At 40.0% G+C, this 25,394-nt stretch overlaps 1 protein-coding gene across 3 annotated transcripts in view; it reads right to left on the bottom strand.

Annotated features, from left to right (window-relative positions):
* Nucleotides 1-371: 371 nt before the first annotated feature.
* The window catches only part of EIPR1 (EARP complex and GARP complex interacting protein 1), a 169,828-nt gene continuing 144,805 nt past the window's right edge, over nt 372-25,394 (bottom strand). For 2 of the 3 annotated variants that reach the window (XM_030555501.1, XM_030555499.1), the window contains 5 exons: nt 16,518-16,654; nt 12,291-12,458; nt 10,686-10,853; nt 10,570-10,593; nt 372-1,406 (listed from right to left, as the gene is read on the bottom strand). In XM_030555501.1, the coding sequence (XP_030411361.1) occupies nt 1,232-1,406; nt 10,570-10,593; nt 10,686-10,853; nt 12,291-12,458; nt 16,518-16,654 (672 nt within the window). In that variant the 3' untranslated portion in view covers nt 372-1,231. The remainder of the gene's footprint in view (nt 1,407-10,569; nt 10,594-10,685; nt 10,854-12,290; nt 12,459-16,517; nt 16,655-25,394) is intronic. The other variant, XM_030555500.1, reaches the window with a different exon arrangement.

Raw genomic sequence — 25,394 nt, 5'->3', positions numbered from 1 at the left:
AAGAAGGGCATAAAAAAAAATATCACTGAGTTCTGGTCAAAGCACCTAAATACAACAGACAGCAAAGCAAGCAGCACAAGAGCAATCTGAGGAGGTCAATAAGTGTAGTCTTATTTTATGTGCCCTCCATCTAGATTTCAAATTTTCAGTGCATTCTCCTTCCATCAATCTTAAATATTTATAACAAGCAAGTCACAGGAGTAGCTGACCTAGGTGCCAAAAATGGAAGACAATTTGGCAAAGCATGGTCTGTGCTCAGTGGAAGCTCATTACATCATGCAAGCACATTGAGGAATGGCACTAAGCCAAGAAGGATAGGAGAAGACAGATTTCTTGCACCCATTGAAGAGACTTTCGAATTAACAATGGTGTAGCTACAGTCAGATTGGTTGTCTTTTATTTATTTTAATATGAGTGCCAACTTCTAAAAGAGATTTTGGGTTAGACAGAGAAATCATCATTTATAATAAAAATGCCACATAATGTTGCGTACAATTGCCAGATCATAGCACAGTATGTTATCAACATTCCTGTACGGTTCAGCTGCAAAATATTTTTCATGGGGCTCTCTGTGCTGGCAATCTGAATGAAAGTAATAGATTGTAGCTGTCTGCATGACTTCATCCTCACCCTTAACATTTCTGGTTAGGATAAGCAAAGGAGGAAGAATGGTTTAAAATGTGGGAGTGAATTAGGAATGTTCTTCAGACCATTCCCCACTATATTTATAATCATTAAGTAATGAGCCAGAAGAGTTAAGAGAATATGGTCCTAGCTAAGAACAGTAGGCTGCTTATGTTGAAAAAAAGAAGACAAAATATTACTCTTGCAAGACAGTAGATCCCTTTACCCTTACGTACTCACTGCCTTACTCCAATTTTTTAAAACTGGTACAAGAAACTCCACTGAAATCAATTACACTGGCATAACACTGTAGTAATACTCAGTCATATACATAAGAAACAGTAGAGTTTACAATAATTAAATAAGAATCATCACCTCAGAGTGATTATAAAAATCACACTAACACAACTTCAAGAAAATATACCATCACTGTTCCGACAATGAAAATGTCAATTTCACTTTTAGTCAAGTTTATTTTATGTATTAATTATGTTTAAATGTTTACACTTAACAAAAAAAGCACTGGACTTGGAAAGCTAAACAATGATCAATACATTTAAAGCTTCTAAAAATGATGCCAAGATAATTATATCATAATCCAAACAAATTATAACAGTATATGATATTTAAGTGCTCTGGGAACTCTGTTAATAACAAGTCTCCCATCATAACTCAAAGAAGCAAAAAGCCATGGGTCTGCTGAGGACCATTCCACTGCATATACACTGTCTTCATGTTCTTCATAGGTAGCTATTATGCTGTCCTGAAGGGGCTCTTTAGTCCTGGAATAAAAATAGTAAAAAGCAATGACTGTACCTGATTTATAAGGCACTATAAATGTCACAAACAAAGATATACAAGCCTCGATTTACTGTACAGTAGTGGACTCTGTGGACACACCATTACACTCATGCCAACCACTAATGCTTAGATTTTATAAAATGTAGCATGATCATGTCAATATTAAAATGGCCATTAGTAGAGAGTGGTGATTATTATTTTCATTACTTAAAATGTCAGTTATTCACAGTTCAAGGAAGTTCTAGGTCTCATAGAAGAAACAACATATTGCCTACTCTAAGCACCTCCATGTTTTTAAAAAATGTAATGTAAGCTACAGAGCATGACAAAAAAGCAAATCATTAAATAATTTTTTCCTCAGATTAACATATAGTCTAACTCAAACTCACCTCCCCCAGATTTTTATCCTTTTATTTTTTTGTTTGTTAAGTGAACTTTGAATCTGTCAAAACTAGCTTTATGGCTGAATGCATAATGTAACCAGTTAAGGGATGGAACTCAATCCGGCCCTGAGTGCCTTTTGATGAAGTGGGCCAGATCCTGCATCCTTACTCAGGCAAAGTTCCCATATGAGTGCTGCGGAATTGGGCCCATAATCTCAAGAGCAGTGGAAGACAGAGGAACGGAAGGATTCAAACTACACCATGTTAACCTCTTCTCCTGTCCATTCCAGAGAAGTATAATATTGGCTCCAATGGAGAAGCTTTCTTGTTTTTTTACCTTATATATCACCTAACACCTTTGAGCACATGGTAATTGAGTGTTAAGAGACAGATATGGTCATTTATACCACAAATGTTTAAAAATCGATGCACATAATTCTTTAATTTCCAAAGTACACAATATGAATTGATAGTATGATATTAGCAATGCACTCTCCTTTTCTGCCAATCCCTTCTTCTATCAGATGCTATTTCAGTATGTTATTCTGTGGGTTGGTGGGTATTGAGTTTTCAGCGGATGACGTCAGATTTCTCTCCTGTCTGATGGAAATCAGTGAAGCTTTCAGAAGCATCCCCCTACTTCCTAGAAACAGATATGTTACAGCTGCCATCCTCCTACCAGAAGGATATGACAGGGAACCCTACGAATGCCACACAATCACTTAACGGATACAGCTATGATAGAAATGAAGTCTTGTTGGCTGCCTCTGCCCTTTTCCACCAGTCTCCCAGAGTTCAAAACATGAATCTCTACAACAACAAAAGTAAAAACAAATCGGATATTGAATTTGTATGGCTTGCAGGGCTGCATGTAGTATTAGTGCTGGTGCACCTAACCAGCCCAACTAGCTGTGAATTCAATAATTAATGCAACTCTTCAATAACTGCAGTGTGATTTCTGATGTTTGGTTTCAAGGACCATCATCTTTTACTTATACTATTTCAGGGAAACTACCATAAATGTCACAGAAGAGACGGCATACAGCTTATTGGTTAACTGTGAAGAGTAGGATATATGCTGCAGAGCTCCTGAAAGTGTACTTTGACACACTCCATCTAATAACAGACCTATTAAGCCCACAATGCACATTTCATCTCCTCTATAGTGTTTTCTGACTTCTTAAATGACATGGCTGGTTAAGAAAAAGTTGGTCATGTCCCCAGATAGCAATGTGCCTCATGCAATGCTCACCCACTTATCCAAAACTCCATTATTCTGAAGGTTTCAGATGTCTCTTTGGATAAGCAGAGGAGCAATGCATGGTGCATATTGCTGTCAAGGGACATGACCTACTTTCAGTTAACCAAGAGTCTCAGTTAACAAGAGGCTGGATAAACAGGGATGGATAAACTGCTAGTTTACATTATTTTCTGTATGCAAGATATGACTTTAGTGTATCAATTAAAATAATGTATTTTGTATAGTTTAATATAAAAAAGGGGGATTGTATGTTCAGGAAAGAATTTTGAATTAGCAGTTCAACTACCATTCTGCATTTCACTTCAACTCTTCTATTTTGAAGCCTCATTTATTGTTCTTCCTTTGATGAATTTCCCATTAAGGATTAAAAGTAACCTGGTAGTATTCCTTAAGGAGAGCATATTATTAAAAATAATTCAGACCACATGAGCTCAGGACTAGACATGGTTGCATTTTACAGTTTCCTCCTCCATAATGTAGGCCTGGCCCAGGGATATCTCTATTAAGGAGCTGAAGGAGGCATAACCTATGGATCTCTTACATAAAAGACTAGATACTATACAAGATATTCAGGCAAACATTGAACACAGGATGAAAATTACTGCAGGGACAGCATAAAAGGTCTAGTAGAAACTTACTTCCACTATTAACCTTTGAGATATTGTACATGCTCTGATGAAAGAAAGTAAGAAATTATCCTTTAAATTGTGCTACCTGGATAATTTTCCCAATGGGGATGCACCAGTATAGACAGTAGCAGAATAATGACCAATATATCTGAAATGTGGGGATACCAACGAAAGAAGAAATCAGAACAAAAGAAGTTTGCTTTTCACATGAGAAATCTCTTGGTGACCGATCATTTTATCCCTTGCTCAGAAATATCCAAGTAAAATGTTTGCTGGGTATCCCTGTGCCTTGTATTATTTTGGTAATCCAAGAATCCCAGAGGATATGCAATTTGATACTATGTAAAGCTTGGCTGCTCACAGAGCTTCAGTTTCAGAATCCTAAAACAGAGTTGACAATCAGTTTTATGCAGACTGAGAAGCAGCTGAGACTACCATATATCAAACTCTGTTTGGGTCACCTAGTAAGATTTAGGTTGGGCCGGTTGGACAAAATTTACTTCAGCCAAGGAAATTGACGTTTTCATAGACAGTAAGCAAAGTGAGTGGTGAAGTGGTTCGTCAAGAAAACCATAGATAAATCATGATTTAGATACAAACTTCTATTTATCTAAGAGTATGTCTACATGCACAGAGCTGCAGCAGCACAGCTGTACCAATACAGCTGCCCCACTGCAGCACGGATGGTGAAGATGCTCTATGCTGATGGGAAAGAGCTCTTCCATTGGCATTAAACACTCATCTCCGCAAGCAGCATAAGCTATGTCAGTGGGAAAAGCTCTCCTGCTGACAGTGCTGTACACACAAACACTTGTGTCGGTGTAACTTATGTCACTCGTGGGGTGGAATATTCACCCCCGAGTAACATAAGTTTTGACAACATAGGCTGTAGTGCAGATATAGCCTAAAACTGTTCTTTAACTGTTTATATCAGAGTGTATTTAACAATGTTTCTATATTTCATTATCTATTACAGCTTTATTATTCCCTGACATAGCAATAAACAGCATCATGCTTCAGTCTGCAATTGTTGATTAACTCTTATGAGAATGTTTAACTGCTTTGTTCAAAAGGTTTTTATGATTAAAAGGAATATTACCTGGGATATGGTTGATTTAGTACACCAGAGGTTTAGATCCCCGGCCTGCTGCTTTCCTGGAGGAGTAATTTGGCTCAATTATATTCTGGGTTTGTGTGTTTAAGAAACAAGGCGGCCATTATTTCTTCCTTGTAATAAATTTTCCTCAAAAAGTTGCTTTAGTGTCAACTTTTTAAAAACAACATTTTAAGAGCTTCTTCTGAGCACACATCTACTTGTCTAGCTGTTTATCTAGGTTCCTGTACTGCATCCATCACCATCAAAATATGTATCTATCTATATCTATAACTTCTGCACAGCTTTGAGATCCGTGTTAGAGAGCTCTTTTTGTTATTCTATTTGTTTAGCATGACCGCCACTAGCTTCTTCCATGAAAGGAGGGGAACTTTCATTTGACTAAATAACTTTGAGGTTAACTGTATTACAATCTTGTAAGAGACGCCTGTTTAGCTTTTGGACAATTGTTTTCATGAGGAGCGCTGTTACTTCAAATTACTGTCCATGCTAACAATCACTTAGGTTTGCAGTGTTTGCAATTCCATATTGTCATCAAAAACTTCAATAAAAAGAAAGCTTAAAAAACAAGCCATCAGAAATCATTAATTCTCCATCAGAACTAAAAAGTTAAATCTTGTTCAACCTAAAAATTGTTTAGAAATAAACCCAACCCAGTAGAGCGGCAACAGTATACAGCAGGGGTGCCCAAAGTGCGGCCTGAAGGCCAAGCACGCCCCACAGAGTTCTAAAATGCACCCCACAGATACCCTCTCCCTGTCACTGCAGGGTAGAACTGATCAGCTGCAGGATTTTATTGCTGGTAAACTTAACCAACATAGTATTTTTGTTGCTCTGATAAGGAAGGTACAAGTCTTAGCAAATATTATGGCTGTGTGAATTTATCTGATTTTATAAAATTCCATCCAAATTCATATACAAATAAGGGACAGTCTTCAGTTTTCTGTAGATTTCCAATTTGACCCTCATCATAGCCAATTCTGACAGCCTCAAAAATATAAACATATCAGCTGAATAAAACTCCTAGTAGAGCTTATTTTTATTACTTGTATGGGTAAGGATCAATGATTGTTAACCATTAATGCAATAGAAAGACAGGTCATTTTCTCACATTAATAAAACCTCAATCTCTCCAACAGAAACACTACTTTAAAACACACAAAATCTGTATTTTAAAATAGACTGGCATTGGTTGTTAAATATGATATTTACTAACCTGAATGATGAAATTAATAGGAAATAATTATACATTTGTTAAAGACAAAACAATGTAAGAATGGGAAATGGCTGTTTTGTTGGATTTGACCAAGTTTCTCAGACACCCTACCAACAAAGCCCCAACCACAGATTTTCTCACATAAGCAGCTTTAATTAAGTCACTTTGTTGGGTGATGCTACACTGTAATCTTACGATTTCTGTGTCTCTGCCTCTTATGGGATTTCTCTCTGATGGAAGAACTGCTGAGTCATAGGTCTAGATTTGTATTGTTGATGGAATTCTCTCTTTGGGGCAGGTGTATATATTCCCAGGAATAGAGGGTGGTTCTGGAGTCCTTCAAAGTGTATAATCAGAAGATGGATAAGTCTTTAAACAGAGAAGTCTCATCAAAGAGAAGATCCTCAACAGTATTCTGGACATCCTTGGGAACATCTGACGCATAGAGCACAACTCCCCGCATCATGATGGCAGTAGCCATTGCCCTGGAAGACATATGAGGTACATCTACAGCTGATTGCAGAGCGGTCCTGGCAACCATTTTGACTTCCTGTATTAAAGCCCAGAAAATCCTGCTGTGGGAGACAGTCAAAGTCTGCGAATTTTGAACAGTTCAGGAAGTCGTACTTAGTCAGTAGTGCTTGGTAACTGCCTATCCTGAACTGGAAGCTAGAAGAAGAAAAGACCTTCCTTTCCAATAAGTTGAGACTTGCCTTCCTTATCACTCATGACAGATCAGAGGTGCTGCTGCCTAGATCTTTCTGAGGCAGCTTGCTCCTATTTCTTTAGTGGTCCAAAGTGAAAGAACAGAACTTCCACCCTCTTGGCTGGGATACAGTAGCATTTCTCTGCCCTCTTAAGGGTAGGGGGTGCAGGGAACTGAGGTATGCCAGACCACTCTAGCTGGCTCCAGGATGACTTCATTGACTTGCAGCATTATCTTGCAGGAGCTGGAGGACTGAAGCAAGAACTTGTGTTGAGGATCCTGAACCTCCTCAAGAGTCATCTGCAGCTCGCCTGTAATTCTGCACAAGAATTCCTGGAATTGCTCGTAGTCAACAGGAGAGGATGGAGACATCTGAGTCACCACTTCATCTATTGACAAAGATGGCAATCTTGTTGGATCTGGTGGAACTGCTGCATCCGGTGTGTACTCTTCCTCCTCAGAAGGATCTGGGGTCACCTTTTGTTATCCCCTCAAAAGGAAGGGAAAGGGTGACTCCCTAGCAGACCGGAGCAACTCTGCGGGTTGATACTGATCCCATGGTCCCCAGTATGGCCAGCCAGATGGGTTGAGTGGGGATAGCAGTGGTCCCCAAGGCACAGGGTACCAATAGTTCCAAGGCATTTGAGATGGAGGTTGAGCCCAAACTGGCCCAGGTCTTCTGAACAGGAAGCGTGTCTTGGAGGACAAGTGCTTAATAATTCATTGGACTTTTCAAAATCTCCTTATGAGGAGAAAACTGATTCCAATGCCAATGGCAGTATCGATGGGCTGCTGGAAGGAAATCATAGCCTGAAGATGTAATGGGAGAAACTTCTTCCACAGGCAGACTCCCCTGGTGGAGTCATAACCTCTCTCAAAAGAGAGGGAAGATGAAGAAGTGGGAGACTCTGGGACTGAGAGAAAGAAGATGTTTTCAGGACGAGTGTGGGCCTCAGCTTTTCCTGAAGCAGGAGAGCTCCTGTCTGCCTGAACTGCCAGAGCCACTGTAGAGGCAGTCTGTGCCACAGCCATTGATGACAAAGATGGAACTGCAGGTGCTGGTGGATCCTGAGGTTTGTGTTTTGGAGGAACTAGCACCACCCGATCACATCCGGTGCTGATGAAGCCCTACACTTGTGGGCTTTCTTATCATGCCTCTGAGATTTAGGATGTATTAAGTTCTCTTGTGCTGAGCTAGTGCTTGGTGGTTCTGACTTCTTCAAAGCCAGTCTGGAAGAAGATAGCCTCATGCTTATGAGAATGTTCCATGCTCTCCCGACAAGACCCCGCAAGGGATCTGTGGCAGCTGACTTCTTCACTCCTGATTTGGATCTCATGGCAGGAGGCGTACCCCTTGCTGAGTCAGGTGGGATCCCTGGCCTGGATGCAGTTGAAGCACTGGGAGGGAGTGGGAGGAGCGGGGACAGGTGTGTTCTGGGGAGGAAGTGGAGTGGGGGTGAGAAGAGGTGGGTCTGGAGTGGAGTGGCGATGGGAAGAGGCAGGCCTTAAGCATCCCCCAGCACAGTCGGCGCCTGTTCTTCTGGGAGGAAGCTGCTGCTGCGCAAGGTGCTTCCTAGCGTCCTTGCCTGCCTCACTGTCTGCAGCAGGCTGTGCCTGTGTGGGGTAAACCAGGGACACCTCCCAACCACAGTACAGTACAGTACTGTATATAATGCCTTTTGTCTGGCCCCCTCCCAATTTCCTTGGAACCTAACCCCCTGCATTTACATTAAACCTTCTGGGAAAATTGGATTAGTTTAACATTGTTTCACTTAAAGTTGCATTTTTCAGGAACATAATTACAACGTTAAGTGAGGAGTTACTGTAGTTATCAGAAACCAGTTTAAAACTTGCATCTGTATACAGAAGTTTCTGACTACCATTGTCAGATAGGTTAATCATTATCAAGAAAGGAAGCACAAAAATGAAGTTATGAGAAAGCTCGATGAAGACAGTCTAATATTCCACTGGTTTTGGGGGGTACTGAAGGCACTCTTGTGCTGTGAGCATGGGGCGCCCTATAAGAACAGGAAAATATTCCATTCCATCACTGTGCAAGTCATTTGTGATGTGGTTAACTTCTTCTAATGGCCAATGTAAAATATGTATCAAGTTTCCTATATTTGTTTGGCATGGATTATTGGTTTCGCCATTCCTTGCTCAGTACACTGTGTGGTACTGGAGGCAGGCTGTATGTCAAAGGTTGACAGAAATTAGAACATCTCTAGATAAACTAATAAATGCCTGGTGTCAGAATACTGCTCAGATACCTCTGCTTAGCTGCACCTTGTTTGTCTTAACCCTCCCCCCACTCAGGATGCAGTTTTTATTTACACTGTATTTTCTGGATTCCAATCCACAGGAAACTGCAGAGTCTACCTTACTGGAGGAATTGTGGGCCAATGCAGAGACCATACACACAAAATCACACAGCACACTGTGGTTACAGAGTTGTGCTCTAGGTACATCGACAATACTTATTTACTGCTAAGCCCCGGGCAACTTTCCAGATTAAACCTTTTCCAGCCACTTGAATTGCCAGCGACTCCTGAAGATATTCTTTACAACCAGTATTCAATGAGTACTATAGGGTACATCTTCCTCTCTTGGTATGGAAAAACAACTGTTCCTTTGGCAGAACAAGTCAGACCAGTAGCTCAACATCAGCTGGAGCAAAGGGGGGAGACACTCTTGTGACTTGCATTTATTGTTCAATATAGATAGATGTATAGCTCAGAGGTGCATGTAGCATAACTGAATAACTGTCTGATCTTATTTTTGTAACCCTTTCCCTTTCTCACTCCCATCTAACCCTATTGTTCATTAACAACATCAACAACAACAACAACAACAAAAACAAAAATCAGGGCAGGAACCATGCCGCTCTATTTTCACTATAAAGCACCCAACTCATTCTTGTATATTAACATAAATTGAGTCACAAAGCATCCTATGTCAATTTATAGACTAACAGATGTCTTGGAGCATAAGCTTTCGTGGGTGAATACACAGGACTCTTTGTCGCTTTTTTACAGATCCAGACTAACACGGCTACCTCTCTGATACTTGACATAAATTAAGAACACTTGTATGGACACAAATGCTAGAAGTGTTCATGCCTGCAAAGAAGAGGCACATATATATGTATGAGCAAAAAATGTGCATGCAAAAGTCCAGATTGGGGATGAGTGGCTTTTCCCCTCAAGTTTTAGGCTGCCAAAGTACTTTTCCAAATAAAAAGCAAGTGCATTTATTTTTACGTAATACTGTTTTTAATAAAGTAAATTATGATGTGTCTAGCCTCTTTACACACCCAAGTGGAGTGAATATACATTTACAAATGCTCACCATGATGTGTGTTATTCCTTACCTTCAGCTGAAAATAACTTTAAAAAAATCAAAAATCCTAAATATATAGGCACATTAAGGTATCATTTTCTAGTAGAGCCCATCAGCTATATTAAGATGGAAAATAATGTTGGCAACATACTTTCATTCTTCTTTTCATGATTGTGTGTGGAAGTTTAACTCTAGAGAGTTCAACTTCCCAAAAGATTATTAAGGAAGAAGGAATTATGAGGAAATTTGATGAAAAGCAGAAGACTTTCAACTCTTATGTAATACATTTTATTAAATGTGGGCTCAGGACCCAACTCAAAACCCACTGAGGTTAGTGGAAGTCTTTCCATTGACTTAATAGGCTTTGGGTCAGGCGTTCAGTGTCCCATCCCATTTACACCAGTGAACTTAAAGCAACTCTGCCAATTAGTTTTAGAAATGTGGATCCCATCCAAGACTCTGAAAGTAGTAGATTAAATTGAAAAATACAACATACCTGAAAGGTGTGTATACAAAAATCCTGAAGTCGGTAAAAAATACAGCATGTTAGTCCTTAAAATAAAAAATACCTCATACTACAAATGTTTGTGTGAAAATCAATATATTTCATACTTCTCCTCTTGATGGTGGTCCTCTTGGTCACTAAGCTCATCATCATCTACCAGATGTCCAAAGGGCTCAGAAGAAATTGATACCATGTTAGACAGAATGATTCTGCTATCACTGCTGCCTGAAAGGACTAACTGGTCATGAGAATGATTGTATCGTACATTCCATACCCTATAAAATGAAAATAATTTAAAAAGTATGACAAGAGTCTATTCCACAGTCAGTCAATAAATATACTGCACTGTTTAAATACACTATTTCAATTTAAATGTGAACAAATAGTTTAAGAGTAATCTAATCTGTAAAATGGGTTATGCTCTAGAAATTATTTTGGGGAAGTTCTATGGCCTGTGCTATACAGGAGGTCAGATTAGATGATCATAATGGTCCTTTCTGGCCCTAGAATCTATAAGCATGGGTAGAATCTGACACTCTCATTCTAGAGATTGTTTTTTGCTGTCTTCATTTGGTTCATAAACTTCCATGTAATTTGATTTTCCAGGGCCGTATCTTTACCGGTAGGGAGGTTAGGGTGAAGGGACCAAACCCTAATATAATTCCCCAAGAGTAAATGTCTGCTTATGGTTCAATATATCAAATAGACAGTCTAAAAATACTAAATACAGTAAGGTACTCTAAAAGCAAAATATGGATTCGAAATAAACTTCTACATTAACCAAGATCTCACAACATTATCACAGTGAACTGTTAAAATAGACCCTAAATCAAAAGGATTAGATTTTGCTAGTGTTTATATTTTGTGAATTAGGTTAATACCAATTGCTTTATGATTTTCTTTTGTTCTATTTTTAGTTTTCATCTTCTCAACAAGTAAAAATATTGCTTCTGTTAATTTGCATCTTCAAGCTACTGCCAAAGTGGCTGCAGAGTCCAGATTTAAGGTGCAAGTGATTCTGCAGTCAAAATCCCAATATAACTACAAAAGTATCAATACATAAGCATTCAAAAATGGAATGGTTAATTCCTTTAGTAATTTTTTAAAACTTGCTCTGGCCCCTTCATATTGTATAGAGGGGCCAGAATGATGTAAAGGGGCGCTCCGGCCAAAGGAGAGCACTGCCCCAGGGTACAAACTGATCTAAGGACCCCCCTGCCTGTGCTGGCTCAAGGGCTGTGAGGAGCAATTTCAGGGTGTGGGCTGCAGCATGTAGCACTGTAGAGATGCTGGGCAATGCAGCTGCCATAAGGCAGCCAAGGGAGGATGCTGTAACTGAGACAGCCCTATGGCTGTGTAAATTATGTCAGGGGCCGCAAAGCAACCCAGAACTCAGAATGAAGAGATGTCTTAAAAGACACCTGAATCCCTTCTCCCTGCACTGTGCCTCATAGAAAATATAGCCCAGAATCTCACCCTTCATACAGCTGAAAATACCTTAGTAGAAATTAGACTTACATTCCCCAACCCTTAATTTACAAATTATACAAGAAACAGTCACATATTAAAACCATTCCTCGATGCAGAAAAATGATGAATCACAATAGCATAAACACAGCTAGTTTGCATTGTTTTTAAAGAGTAAAATAATTAGCAGAATAAATTACATAAACCGTCCACCCACAAAACAGCATGCAGATAATTTATTCTACCAGTGGGAATGCTCCTCTAGTGTCTTCACTGGCTCAGTGACATTTCTAGTATCCCAGAATTTCACCTTGCAGTCATCTCCGCAACTAGCCAGGTAGTACTGTTTATTGGGATTAAAGTCTAGGTCCCGTACCAGCTGTCCATGTGCATTTTCTATGTAATAGATCTGTCTGTAAAACACACATTAAAAATTAAATGTACTATGAAAGCTAAGTGCAATCTACTCATAAAAATCTATTTCTCTAGTAACTTGGTTAATCCTTTGGCACTGACAGACCTAGGCCACATCTCTATTATAATTAAGGTGATCAGATGCCCTGATTTTATAGGGATAGTCCTGATATTTGGGGTTTTGTCTTATATAGGCACCTATTACCTCCTACCCCATCCTGATTTTTCACATTTGCTGTCTGGTCACCCTAATTATAATCTTTGGTTGACACAAATTACGTCAGCATACAGCCATTGAGTCTGTACTTCGCTTGTGGGCATGCACACTTGGCTGTTTGCTTTGGGGTGGCACGTACTCACCAGGAGTGGCTGTGTCAATGCAAAGTGCAGTGCACCATGTGTAGATATCCCAGTGTGCCATAGACCTTTGTAAAGAGCAATGTCTTTTGGGATATTTTCACAATGTGTTATGGGATAGAAGTGACTCGGCCAGGGATCTCTGAGAGCTAAGAGTCAACTTCTCAGTATGCAACTTTCTCTGCCCCATAATGCTAAACATATCCCATAATTTTTGCACCTTTTCAAAACTACCTATAAACACCATGGCACTTTTTAGTGTTTGCCACCTCTGATAGAAGCCTGCAGAGTTCTGCACTGTTCTCGTTAATACTGCAATGATCCACTGGTATTTACAGAGCTGCAGGAAGTACCGCAACAATGGGAGACATGACAATTCTTCGAGGACAGTTTACTAAGAGACATAGTGAAAAACAATTCAAGATTGTTGGTAGTATTCATGGAACAGGTGCAACAGGGAAGTGCTGCTTCTGGGCCTGAGAAACAAGCACTGGCTTGTGGGATTGCATCATAATGCAAGTTTGGGATGATGAGCAGTGACTCAAGAATCTTCAGATATGAAACACCACATTCCTGGATCTGTGAGCCAAGCTCGCCCCAGCCCTCCAGTGCAGGGAAACCAGAATCAGAGCTGCACTGGCAGTGGCGAAGTGAGTGGGGACTGCACTGTAAAAGCTTGCAATTCCAGATTGCTATCACTCTGTGGGAAATCATTTTGGAGTTGGAAAATCCACAGTGGGGGCTGCAATCATGCAAGTATATAGAGCCATTTAATAGTCTCCTCCTATGCAGGACTGGGACTCTTGGCAATATGAAGGACATAATAGATGGATTTGCAGCAATGGGGTTTCTGAACTGTGATGGGGTGATAGATGGCATGCATACCCCTATTTTGGCACCAGCCCATGTTGCCACAGAGTACATCAACAGAAAAGGGCAAAGTTTCTGTGTAGACTGTCGGTTCTTCATCAGTTAAGACTGAGCCAATCACAATGCGTCTTCCAATCTTCTCTCGCTCTGACCATCCTTTGTCATGCTTGTCCATATCTCGTTAAGAAATCATCCCACCTCTTTGGAGGCTGACTGCATGGCATGTTTCTATGGTTATGCAAGTATTGGTAGCTCATCGGGTATGTTTTCTCGATATTAATGGGGCTGGTCAGAGAAGGTGCATGATGCTCGCATCTTTAAGGACTGTTCAGAAAGCTGCAAGCAGGGGCATTCTTTCCACTGGTGGATTACCATTGGTAATACTGAAATGCCAAATACTAACTTTCTTCACCCTCTCTCCCATTCTATTCTCTTTCCCCTATCATCTGAACATATGTCAGGATTACCCCAATCTTAAAAGACCCTCCCCTTGACCACACTTATTTCTTCAACTACTGTCCCATCTTCTTCCTTCCCCCTTCTTCCAATCTTATTGCAATTTATTCTCACTGTCTGGACTTCCTCTGATTTAATTTTCTTTTGGAATCCACACAATCTGGTTTCTATCTTCTCAGCTTGATATACACTGCTCTTATTACAATTACCAATGACCTCCTCCTGTCTTAGTGTGAAGGTCTGTTCTTTTCTGTTCTTTTCTTCATGTGTTTAACACCTTCAACATCATTTTCTACCCACTCTAGGGGTTTCTTGACAGTATTCTCCTGCTTCTATTCTAGCCCTTCTTCAGTATCTCCCTCCTCCATTTTCCTATTCTCTGCAAATTTTTATCCTTGGTTCCCTCGTCTTTACTTCTTTTTCCTTAGTTATGGCTGAATTCATCTACTCCTATGGCTTCCACTCCTACTTCTGCCTACTTACAGGAGCTTTCTGTAAATCAGCTAGTCTGGCTCCCCTTATTGTGAAGAATCTACTTTTATCCCCCAATGCTAGTCGGTTATGTAGTTCTGCTCTGTTCAAACTCAGAAGCTCTGCGGGTCTGAAGAGTCTCACCTGCAGAATTTGGTAGCTTAAAGAACAGACTCCATGTAAGAATCCTGGGGTACAGCTTAGTCTCGTGAGCTCCTAAACTCTGCAGAGTAGGAGCTTCAGACAAATCTTGGGGAATGTCAGAGTCGTGGTTCAATATGACTATACACCAACAGGTCCACATGCAGTTGGTGTAACATTTTCATACATGTATAAAACATAGGTAGCTGGGGCAGAATAGTTATATTCCAGGAAATATGGTGACTTTACATATTTAGTAGACAAATCAGACTAGCCTCTTTTTAGAGATACTACAGTCTCTTTAGCTCAGAGTTATTCTTGTTTGTATTTTTTTTCATGTAGATTGCAAATAGTTAATTGTCTGATGCCACTGCTCTTCAAACTGGTTTTGGGACTGTCTAATCTGAGCTATGATTTTTTCTATAGCTTGTATTTTGTTTAGACAAGCTGTAATTGTGAAGTCTGCTTTTCATAAACCACACTGTAGCATTTTTCTTTCCGCTACTGTTAATAACCTGAATAAATATTTTTCACTATTTGCTAGGACACTTCATTAAACACAATGTTCAGAAGATTTCTCCATTAGGACTAGTAAGTAAGAATGTGAAACTTAAATGTACTGTGTGCATGGTCTTTATCACTTAAACTTTCCTTCTTAGAAACACAGTTAGGCTTTAAGCTCAAGTGTGAATACAACATGCTGAAATGAGATAATTACAGAAAACAAAGGAAGAGCCCAAAAATATCCTACTTTGCCCTTCAACATTACCTCCTATACATTTGTATTAAAGCCAGCCTTATTTATAAACATGAAGCTAGATTTTTGCATGTCCTCTTACAGAACAATGAAAATGACAAGATGCTAGAAGTACAAGAAGAAATGGCTTTTGATGACTGTATATATATGTCTAGTTAGCTTTGCTTTGCTTTGCTTTACTTTATGAAATTAAATAAAACTTTTTAGCTTGGGAAACATGGGGACTTACTGCTGCACCCTGGGCTTGCAGGAGCCATAGAACAAAATTTGAAATCATCCCCCCTTTAAGGCAACAGAAGTTATTACAAGACATCCGTTTTCTCAGTTTAGTGATAAATTACTGTATGCTAAGGGGATAAATGGTATCTTAAAAAAGCTTGCAGAGCCTTCTGTTGTTATGGCAACAGATGTGAACATCACCACTTCTTTGCCTATCAAAATCACAAACAGAGCAGGTAGAGTCCCTAACTTGGTATATTTGCAGCATTTTGTTTGTCTTGGTTCACTTTTTTTTAATTAAAGTCCATAATTGTGTGGAACTAGTATGTTACAATCTTAGATACAGTAGTTACTAAAATGGTAAAAGTAAAAGGTAAACTTACCTCCAAAGATTAAATTACCTTTAACCATCATACTATGAATGAAACAGTGCACCACCAGTACTCTGATTTAAACTGACATTGATTTTCATGGTGAATTACGAAACAGCTCCAGTTTAAGTAATACTTATATTGTGTATTGAACAATCACCTTGGGATTACTGCATATTTCGAAGACATTCAATACGCAAGGGAGATTTGAAGCTTAGAAAAAACCCAAGAGTAAACCCTTTACTTGAAAGCTCTGAATACACCAACAATGGAATCCAAATCCATTCCATTTACAATTGTTTATCCAGTCATATCTTTTCTAGCCTTTTTTTCAAAAAACAAGTCAAAAGTGATTAAAATTTACCTCCAATGGAGAGTCTATTATTTAAGAACAAGAGAGCAAATTTTATTGTTACCTCATACTTCGTGTATCCCATCCTCGAATGGCACTATCATTGGCTGTTGCAACCTGCGTACAATTGTGGTGTGGACTCCATCGTCCGGAAGTAAATTTTAATTGCCCTTTTCCTTCTAATGCAGCAGAATTGGATAGCTGTGCATTAAAAAAAATGGGGTATTTACAAATAAGGCTGAAGTTAAAATAAGTGGAGGCACAGTGGAAAAACTGCAAGCTGACCTATTGCTCCAAGTGCAAGAAAGTAAGGTAGAGATGCTAGGATAATAATGGGGACAAAATAAATATATACATACATACATACATACATACATAAAGAGTAAGTATGTAAAAAACTCAGACCAGTAAGTTTGTTTTCTAGCCTATACAATATGAAGTAATTTATATAAGTGTAAGTTACTCAGTGGACAATGGATATAAAGATCATTTTCTAACTTTCTTTACATTTCCAAAGAAAATTAAATTGTTTCATATAATTTGTTGAAGCTTTGTTATCAGGGACATGAGATGATCTACACAGTTTTGTACTTTAATAGCCCTCATGGAATTATGAGTTTCAAAGACAGAAAATATCTTGAATGTCCAAAAGTCTTCCTAGTTTTTAAGGACAGGTTTCAGTGTATTAAAGTATGAAACATCTGGCCAATTTATCATGATTCTGTCCCACGTCACCAAAATATCAAGAAGGAATCAGACATCTCATTTTCTGCTTCAAGCTCTGGCTTCTCAAAGGCCAAACTGGAAAAAGGAGAAGGAAGATAACCCATTTTCACACCAAAATGAAACTGAAGCCAAGTTTCCTAAAAGAAACATACACTATACTTGTTCACTATGTAAAACACTTAATCTAGAGGTTATCATTCTAAAGTGGAAGGAGACTGCTGCAGAATGAATAGACTAGCAGTGAGATTGAATGGAATCGGAAGTGTGGTTTCCACTGCATCAACTCAGCATCAATAATATGGTTCAGCAGCAAATGCACCAAACAATGAGTCCTGTTTTATTTCTAGATCTGTCATTGACAAATTGTGTAACCTTGGCAAGTCCCTTGAGTTCTGTTCCCCAGTTTCCCCACTTGGAAGATCGATGTAATGATTATGATTGCTCTTTATAATTACATCAGAGGGATAAAAAACAGGGAGGGAAAAGAGCTAATTAAACTAAAAGGCAGTGTTGGCACAAGAATAAACAGATATAAACTGGCCATAAACAAGTCTAGGTTAGAGATTAGAAGAAGGTTACTAACCAGCAGAGGAGTAAGGTTTTGGAACAACTTTCAACAAAAGTAATGGGGGACAACTAGTTTCAAAATTATGCTTGATAAATTTAAAAATTGTGCCATATTTCAGAGTAACTGCACCTGTATTCCCCCCTCCACAGCCCCTAGCGAGCACCTATTTAAGGTTTCTGTCTCCCTCATTGCTGACTAGGATTTCAAGGTAACATGGCTCCCTGCTTTATACTGCAATATCCCCAGCAAAGCAGTCTATCTAAAGCAATGATTCTCAAACTTTTGTACTGGTGACCTCTTTAACAGAGCAAGCTTTTGAGTGCGACCCCCCCTTATAAATTCAAAACACTTTTAAATAAATGTAACACCATTATTAATGCTAGAGGCAAAGCAGGGTCTGGGTGGAAGCTGACAGCTTGCGACCCCCAATGTAATAACTTCATGACCCCTGAGGGGTCCTGACCCCCAGTTTGAGAACCATTGATCTAAAGGCCAGCACCTGAGCTTTGCTTTCTCTTCAGGGACTCTAAACAGTATATTGCTGGCAGTTACAAGTTATCACACAGCTTTTTCTAAGCAAGCACATTTATTCTTAAGGTAAAAACATTACAAAGAAAACATAAAAACAATAGGAGTTCATATACACATGCTAGCAGCTTACCAGAGATTGCACATGAGTCTTATAGGTCTCTAGTAGGTCAAAGTCTTTCCAACCCTTCTGCAAGCATTGGAACTGCTTAGGACAGAAGGTCTTGTCCTGTCTTCTTGCTGGATTAGGAAGAAGGCTCTGACTGAGTTTAAACCTAGCCTTTTTACATCAAAACGCACTTTCTTTGCCAGTTGATCTCTGGAACCAATATACAGAAGCCTTCCCAGGGGTTGATACCTCTCCAGAGGTTTGTCACAGGATGCTTCTTCGGTTACCCAGTAGGCAGTGCTGTCTAACTTGTTTTTGTGGTCTCCTAGTCACAAACACAGAGTCCATTTCTTTTCCATCACGTACATACCTTTAAATTCTCAGTTTCCAAACATGACAGGATGTAGCTCAGGTGTACAGCAGCAGGAGCCTTTCACACAGCTTTTCTCCTCGATACAGCTTACTTTCTCCAATTTTGTCCACATCTTTCCACATCTTATTGAAATGTGGCGCTCAGAACTGGACACAATACTCCAGCTGAGGCCTAACCAGCGCAGACTAGTGAGGAAGGATTACTTATTGTGTCTTGCTTACAACACTTCTGCTAATACATCCCAGAATGATGTTCACTTTTTTTGCAACAGTGTTACACTGTTGACTCATATTTAGCTTGTCGTCCACTACAACCCCCAAATCTCTTTCTGCAGTACTCCTTCCTAGGCAGTCATTTCCCATTTTGTATGTGTGCAACTGATTGTTCCTTCCTAAATGGAGTATTCTGCATTCGTCCTTATTGAATTTCATCCTATTTACTTCACATTTCTTCAGTTTGTACAGAACATTTTGAACTTTAATCCTATCCTCCAAAGCACTTGCAACCCCTCACAGCTTGGTATCACCCACAAACTTTATAATTGTACTCTCTGATGAAGATATTGAACAGAACTGGACACAGAACTGATCTCTGCGGGACCCCACTTGTTATGTCCTTCCAGCATGACTGTGAACCACTGATGACTACTCTCTAGGAACGGTTTTCCAACGAGTCATTCACTCACCCTATACAGTAACTCCTCACTTAAAGTCATCTCAGTTAATGTTTTGTTGTTATGTTGCTGATTAATTAGGGAACATGCTTGTTTAAAGTTGTGTAATACTCCTTTCTAACGTTGTTTGGCAGCCACCTGCTTTGTCTACTGCTTGCAGGAAGAGCAGCCCGTTGCAACTAGCTGGTGGGGGCTTGGAACCAGAGTGGAACCAGAGTGGACGAGCAGCTCCCTGCCCTATCAGCTCCCTGCTCCCCTAAGTTCCCTGTGCAGCAGCTGCCTGCAGTTCAGCTGTGTCCCTCCACCCCCTGCCATGTGCTGCTCCTGCCCTCTGCCTTGGAGCTGCTCCCCAAGACTGCTGCTTGCTGTGCCGGAGGGAGGGAAGGAAGAGAGGGGCTAATGTCAGGGTGTCCCCTTTCCCCCTGCTCCTGCATCTTGCTTACCCCATCTTCCATAGAGCAGGGCTCAGGACAGAGGGAGCTTGCAGCACCTGTGGTCTCAGCAAGCTGATCTAATTAACAAGGCAGTGTAGTTAAGGGAAATGTGTACATCTCCCTCCATTCCTGCTGGCTTGCAGAGTGAGAGAGTTAACCCTTGAGGGCTCGGCCAATTGCTAGTTCATCATTTAGCAGTAAGGGAAATATCCCAGCCTCTGATTCCTCCACCTCAATCAAGCTTCACAATCATCATCATGATGTACCAGTATTAAACTGTTTGTTTAAAACTTATACTGTGTGTGTGTGGGGGGGGGGGGTGTATGTGTATGTGTATATATATATATATATATATATATATATATATATATCTTTTGTCTGGTGAAAAAATTCCCCGGAACCTAACCCCCTCATTTACATTAATTCTTATGGGGAAATTGGATTCGCTTAACATCGTTTCACTTAAAGTTGCATTTTTCAAGAACATAACTACAACGTTAAGTGAGGAGTTACTGTAGTAGCTCCATCTAGGCTGCATTTCCCTAGTTTGTTTATGAGACGGTCATGCAAGACAGTATTGAAGGCTTAACTAAAGTCAAGATATACTATGTCTACTGCTCCCCCTGCCCCCATACCCTGTCAAAGAAGGCTATCAGGTTGGTTTGACATGATTTGTTCTTGACAAAGCCACACTGACTGTTACTTATCACCTTATTATCTTCTAGATGTTTGCAAATTGACTGCTTAATTATTTGCTTCATTAGTTTTCCAGATACGGAAGTTAAGCTGAGTGGTCTGTAATTTTCTGGGTTGTCCTTATTTCCCTTTTTACAGATTGGCACTATACTTGCTCTTTTCCAGTCGTCTGGAATCTCTCCCGTCTTCCATGACTTTTCAAAAATAATTGCTAATGGCTCAGATATCTCCTAAGTCAGTTCCTTGCGTATTCTAGGATGCATTTCATCAGGCCCTCGTAGTATCATTAGTGCCCCATGGATGAGTAGCATGGGATAGTAGTCAGACAGTTAGATGATCCTCAACAATCCCTCCATAACGTCTTGGATATAGGCCCCTGGCAGGCAGCATGCCTCCTGGGATGCCATGTCAGGGCGACTGATGAGTGCCTCTGTCCCCCTCAGAAGAGAGTAACCAACCACCACCACACTACGTTTCCTCCTGAGAGTGGTGGCTGTGATCCTCCCAGCCTCGGGGGTACACGGCTTCTCCTCCTCCATCTTTGGGGGTAATTCCTCATCACTCATTGCCAGGGCAGCATATCGGTTTTCCATCACCACGGTGGGTGGGTTAGGAGTAGAGATAGAGCACTGCTTGCTGCCATAAGTAAACAGTTGCCTGTGTCCTCCCTGTGACAGAACCATATCCTCCTCCTCTAGTGATGTGACAGCAGTTCTCTGTAGCTGGATAGCTTCCTCAGCCTTGGATATCTCCACATGAATACTCTCGAGGAACTCCTCATGGGAACAGATGCTCCTCAGCCTAGCCACCTCCTCCTGTAGCTCTCCCACCTGCTTCCTGAGAGAGTCCATCAGCAAGCATCTTTCACACTGGATGGTCCCCCCAGCCTGGCTTTCTGTGAGTGGGAAATGCAGGCCACAATTTCTGCAAACCTACACCAGGCTCTGGGAAGAGGCATCCATAGTTAGGTTGTCTGTCTGGATACAGGAGCAGGTGGAGGAGACAGGAGCAGCGTTGGTAGCGGTGATGAGGCCCTTTCTAACCATAATGATTATATTACAACTTCCTCCTGCAAACTCCCTCTCAAACTCCCCTGTTTGCGGTCCCCTGTTTGCTAGCTAATCCAGAAGGTCCTTTCCAGTCCTATCTCATATGTTTCTATGATCATCTACCTTTGCAAAGTACTGAGAGCCAAGATAGAAAGCTCTATATAAGTGGCAATAATAATCATCATCATAACACCACCACCACCACTACTAATGATTCACTGAAGATATGGCACAATGGAAGTGCACGACATTTTCATTTAGAAAGTTCAGTATGTTTGACTTTTTTTGTTTTTCACAGAAACATTTCAGTTCTTTAATTTTACAACTCTGAAATATCTAAAACAGTGCAGTCTTATGCTCTTGAATTATTTGAAAAATCATAAATAGAAATTAGAGACTATATCTAATTTAGAGAATGGGAAAATTCCCTTTAGACCTCTTTCTCCTTAATGAATTTTTGTAACGTTTTATTAATTTCTACAGTGCCTTCCTCTCTCTCTCTCTCTCTCTCTCTCTCTGAAGCTGCTAGGCACTTTAATTACGGACAACAAACCACAAAAGAAAAACAAAATAAAACCAGTTAATCAAATGCTAACAAATGGAGCTTGCATCTTGCCCTGAAGGTTGCTAGATTAAAAACTCTGATGGACCTTCAAGTACAGTGAATTCCAATGTGAGACTCTTAATTGAGGAAGCTTTGCCTCCAAACATGAAGTATTCAGTATGTTCAGGTAGCACGCACTTCTCATCTTATCATTGCTGTCTTCACAGGTTATAGGGTGAAAGATGATATCTCAAGTAATGAAGTCCCTAAAGATCTAAATAGTTAAAGATCACCATCTGAGATAAATTAACTCATGACAGTGAACCTCGCCACTCAGGAAACAGGCAGCTGCATTCTGCAGTAGCTGGAGATGATAGGTGGACTTCAGGATAACCCTACACAGAAGGCCTGCAACAGCCAAACCATGAAATAAAGATACAAAAGACTGCTCTCAGGTTCATAATGCATCTTCTGGCTAGCTGGAGATGCTGAATGGCACTATGAAGCATAATACTATCTGAGAATTCCAATAGGACCCTGACACTATCAATCATTTTGCATAAATTGGATACACACAATGAGAAGAGTGTGCAGACCCAGCCTACACTCTTCACTTCTCCATGTTTCTCATTACCGACAAACATCTATTCTTATCCAATTTGAGCTACAGCTCAACTTCATCCAGATTGCTCTTTAAGTATACATTGGAAAAATAACGAGACTGTAGAATCTGAGTTCAATAAAAAAGAATTGTAGAGGCAAGAATCACGAGTATAGTGGTAACACGAGTGCTTCCTGATCACACCCTAATGGTTTCATACTAGCATTGGGAAAACAAGGAACAGGGAAGGACACAAGATGGAAGTTCATAGGACCCCATATGCTAGTGCCTTTGGAGAGAAACAATTGCTCAGCAGTTGTTTTTAGTACTTTTCCAAGAAGGAGTGAGCTGAATGAGCATGGACACATTATCTTGTTTATTAAGAGAAGATAAACAGTCATAACAACACAGTTTTAGTCCCATGCCAAGGCGAACACTGACCGACAGATTAAAGAAAATTGTGAAATCCAAAGAGGGCTGGCACAACATTCATATTCAGAACTTCTACTGGTGAACCAGAAAAACTATCAATAAAGATAGCAGTGCATGAATGATCAGCATTGAGACTTTTTTTTTTTAGATCTGGGAGAACTCTCTCCCAGCGCTCTGCTGTTACCATAAAAGCAACGTTAAAGTGCTGCCACGGCATTAGTGTTGCCCGTGTAGACTAGCTCTAAGTGAATCACAATGAAAATTTCTGGGGGCAGAAGACTAATCATGGCAGAACAGTGATTCCTAGAGAAAAACTTATTCAGAAATAATTTAAGTTTCCAAAGTACACGATGGAACCAGTGTGCTCACCATGAGATATCAGAATATTTTAGATGAGGTTATGGAGGAACTGATGGAACTTTCTACTGTCTCTCCTGAGAAAGTCAGTAACACTCCTAGCCTTTTCAAACTAAGGCTTTTCACAGACCATCCCAACACACTGCAATCTAAAAAACTCAGTCACGTATTGATATACCACTGGCCACATACTTATCTTGGATTGTCCTTTAGACTTCCACTGACTCTAATTTGGGTTATTCATATTTTTCAGGTGGAAGCACATAACTGCTGTCATTGGCTAAATCTCCTATGTTCCTTTATCACTGACCTTGCCCCCTAGAGCCATTATTCTGCTATCAATCTCTGATGCAGTACAGGCATGCCTTCTATCTGGAAAGTAATAGAATTTAGAAAATATACTAGCTAAGCAACACTAACTGAAATATTGATGGATCAGCAGTCTTTTGAATCAGAAGCTGGATATTGCTTCAACGATATAAACATTGATTTCAAAAGTTATGCTGAGATTAAATAATATATATCATATATAGCTGTTTTCATCAGAAGGTTCAAAGTGCTTTACTAAGGAAGTCAGTATTATTATCATAAACAGCTTTGTGGTGGCTTAACCAGCTAGATAGTCATGGTGAAGAATCTATTGTTCTCAAAAGTCATTGGTAGACTCCAATACTGGGTGATGGAGGAAAGACGAGAAAACACAAGTATGTTCGCAAACGTCTGCATGACAGAGAAAGAAAGTTAACTTAGGGGAAAGGAAAAGCAATTGGAAGGTATCTAAGTGACAGTAACAAATTTTAGTAACTAGAACCCTGGCCAAAAAATGAGGAAAAAGCCCTAACACTTAGACATTCGTTCGAAGGTATTTTATTAAGAAAGTATGACTAACAACAGACTGGACAGCATCCTGAAAGAAGTTATATTTGATACAGACTGGAATTAGGGACAAACATGGTAACTTTAAGATTGTATCAGAGAGTGGCTAGGACAGTGAAAGTCTAATTAACATTCAAAAGAACCTAAAGCAATGGAAGACAGAGCTGCCCAAAGGGAACATGGAAGGAAGAGAGGAAATGCTAAAGACGTCTGAAAGAACCCAACACTTCAATCAGACAAGGACAGCTACTGCATGCAAATAGATTTTATCCCAAAAATGTAGTTTGACAAGAGGTTTAAAGGTTCCTTAGGAGTGATGTGTGTTACATAAGAGGAAATTAGAAAAATAATGCAGCATATCCGGCAATTACATCTCTCAATAAATGGGTATTATAGAGAACACAGGCTGATGAACTTCTTAGGGGCTGGATTTAAGCAAATCTCATTGTCATTTTGCTAAAATAAAATACTACCTTGCAGCTCAAATGGCAATGCAGGTGGTTTGGGATACTGAATGCTGTAATACCTGGTTACAAGCTGTACAGGAAAGACACTAGATCCAAGAGCTGAATGTAAAGTATATCATAGAATCTAGGAAGATAAATATTTTGAGTGGACAGAACCATATAGTTGAATGTATATGGAAACAAAACCACCATGTGAATGTAAATATATTAGTGGGATTATACTACACCACTACCTTGATATAATGCCACCCAATATAGCACAAATTTGGATACAAAGCGGTAAAGCAGTGCTCCGGGGGGGAGGCTGCACACTCCAGTGGATCAAAGCAAGTTCAATATAACACGGTTTCACCTATAACGCGGTAAGATTTTTTGGCTCCCAAGGACAGCGTTATATCGAGGTAGAGGTGTACTAGCCTCTTAATCAAGGAAATGAAATTACATGCACAATGTTCAGAGGCAGCAAAATCTAACAAAATGATGATAATGGGAGACTTCAACTACCCAC

The sequence above is a fragment of the Gopherus evgoodei genome, chromosome 3 (genome assembly GCF_007399415.2).
Source record: "Gopherus evgoodei ecotype Sinaloan lineage chromosome 3, rGopEvg1_v1.p, whole genome shotgun sequence".
NCBI lineage: Eukaryota > Metazoa > Chordata > Testudines > Testudinidae > Gopherus > Gopherus evgoodei.
This window is presented reverse-complemented; position numbering and strand designations above follow the sequence as displayed.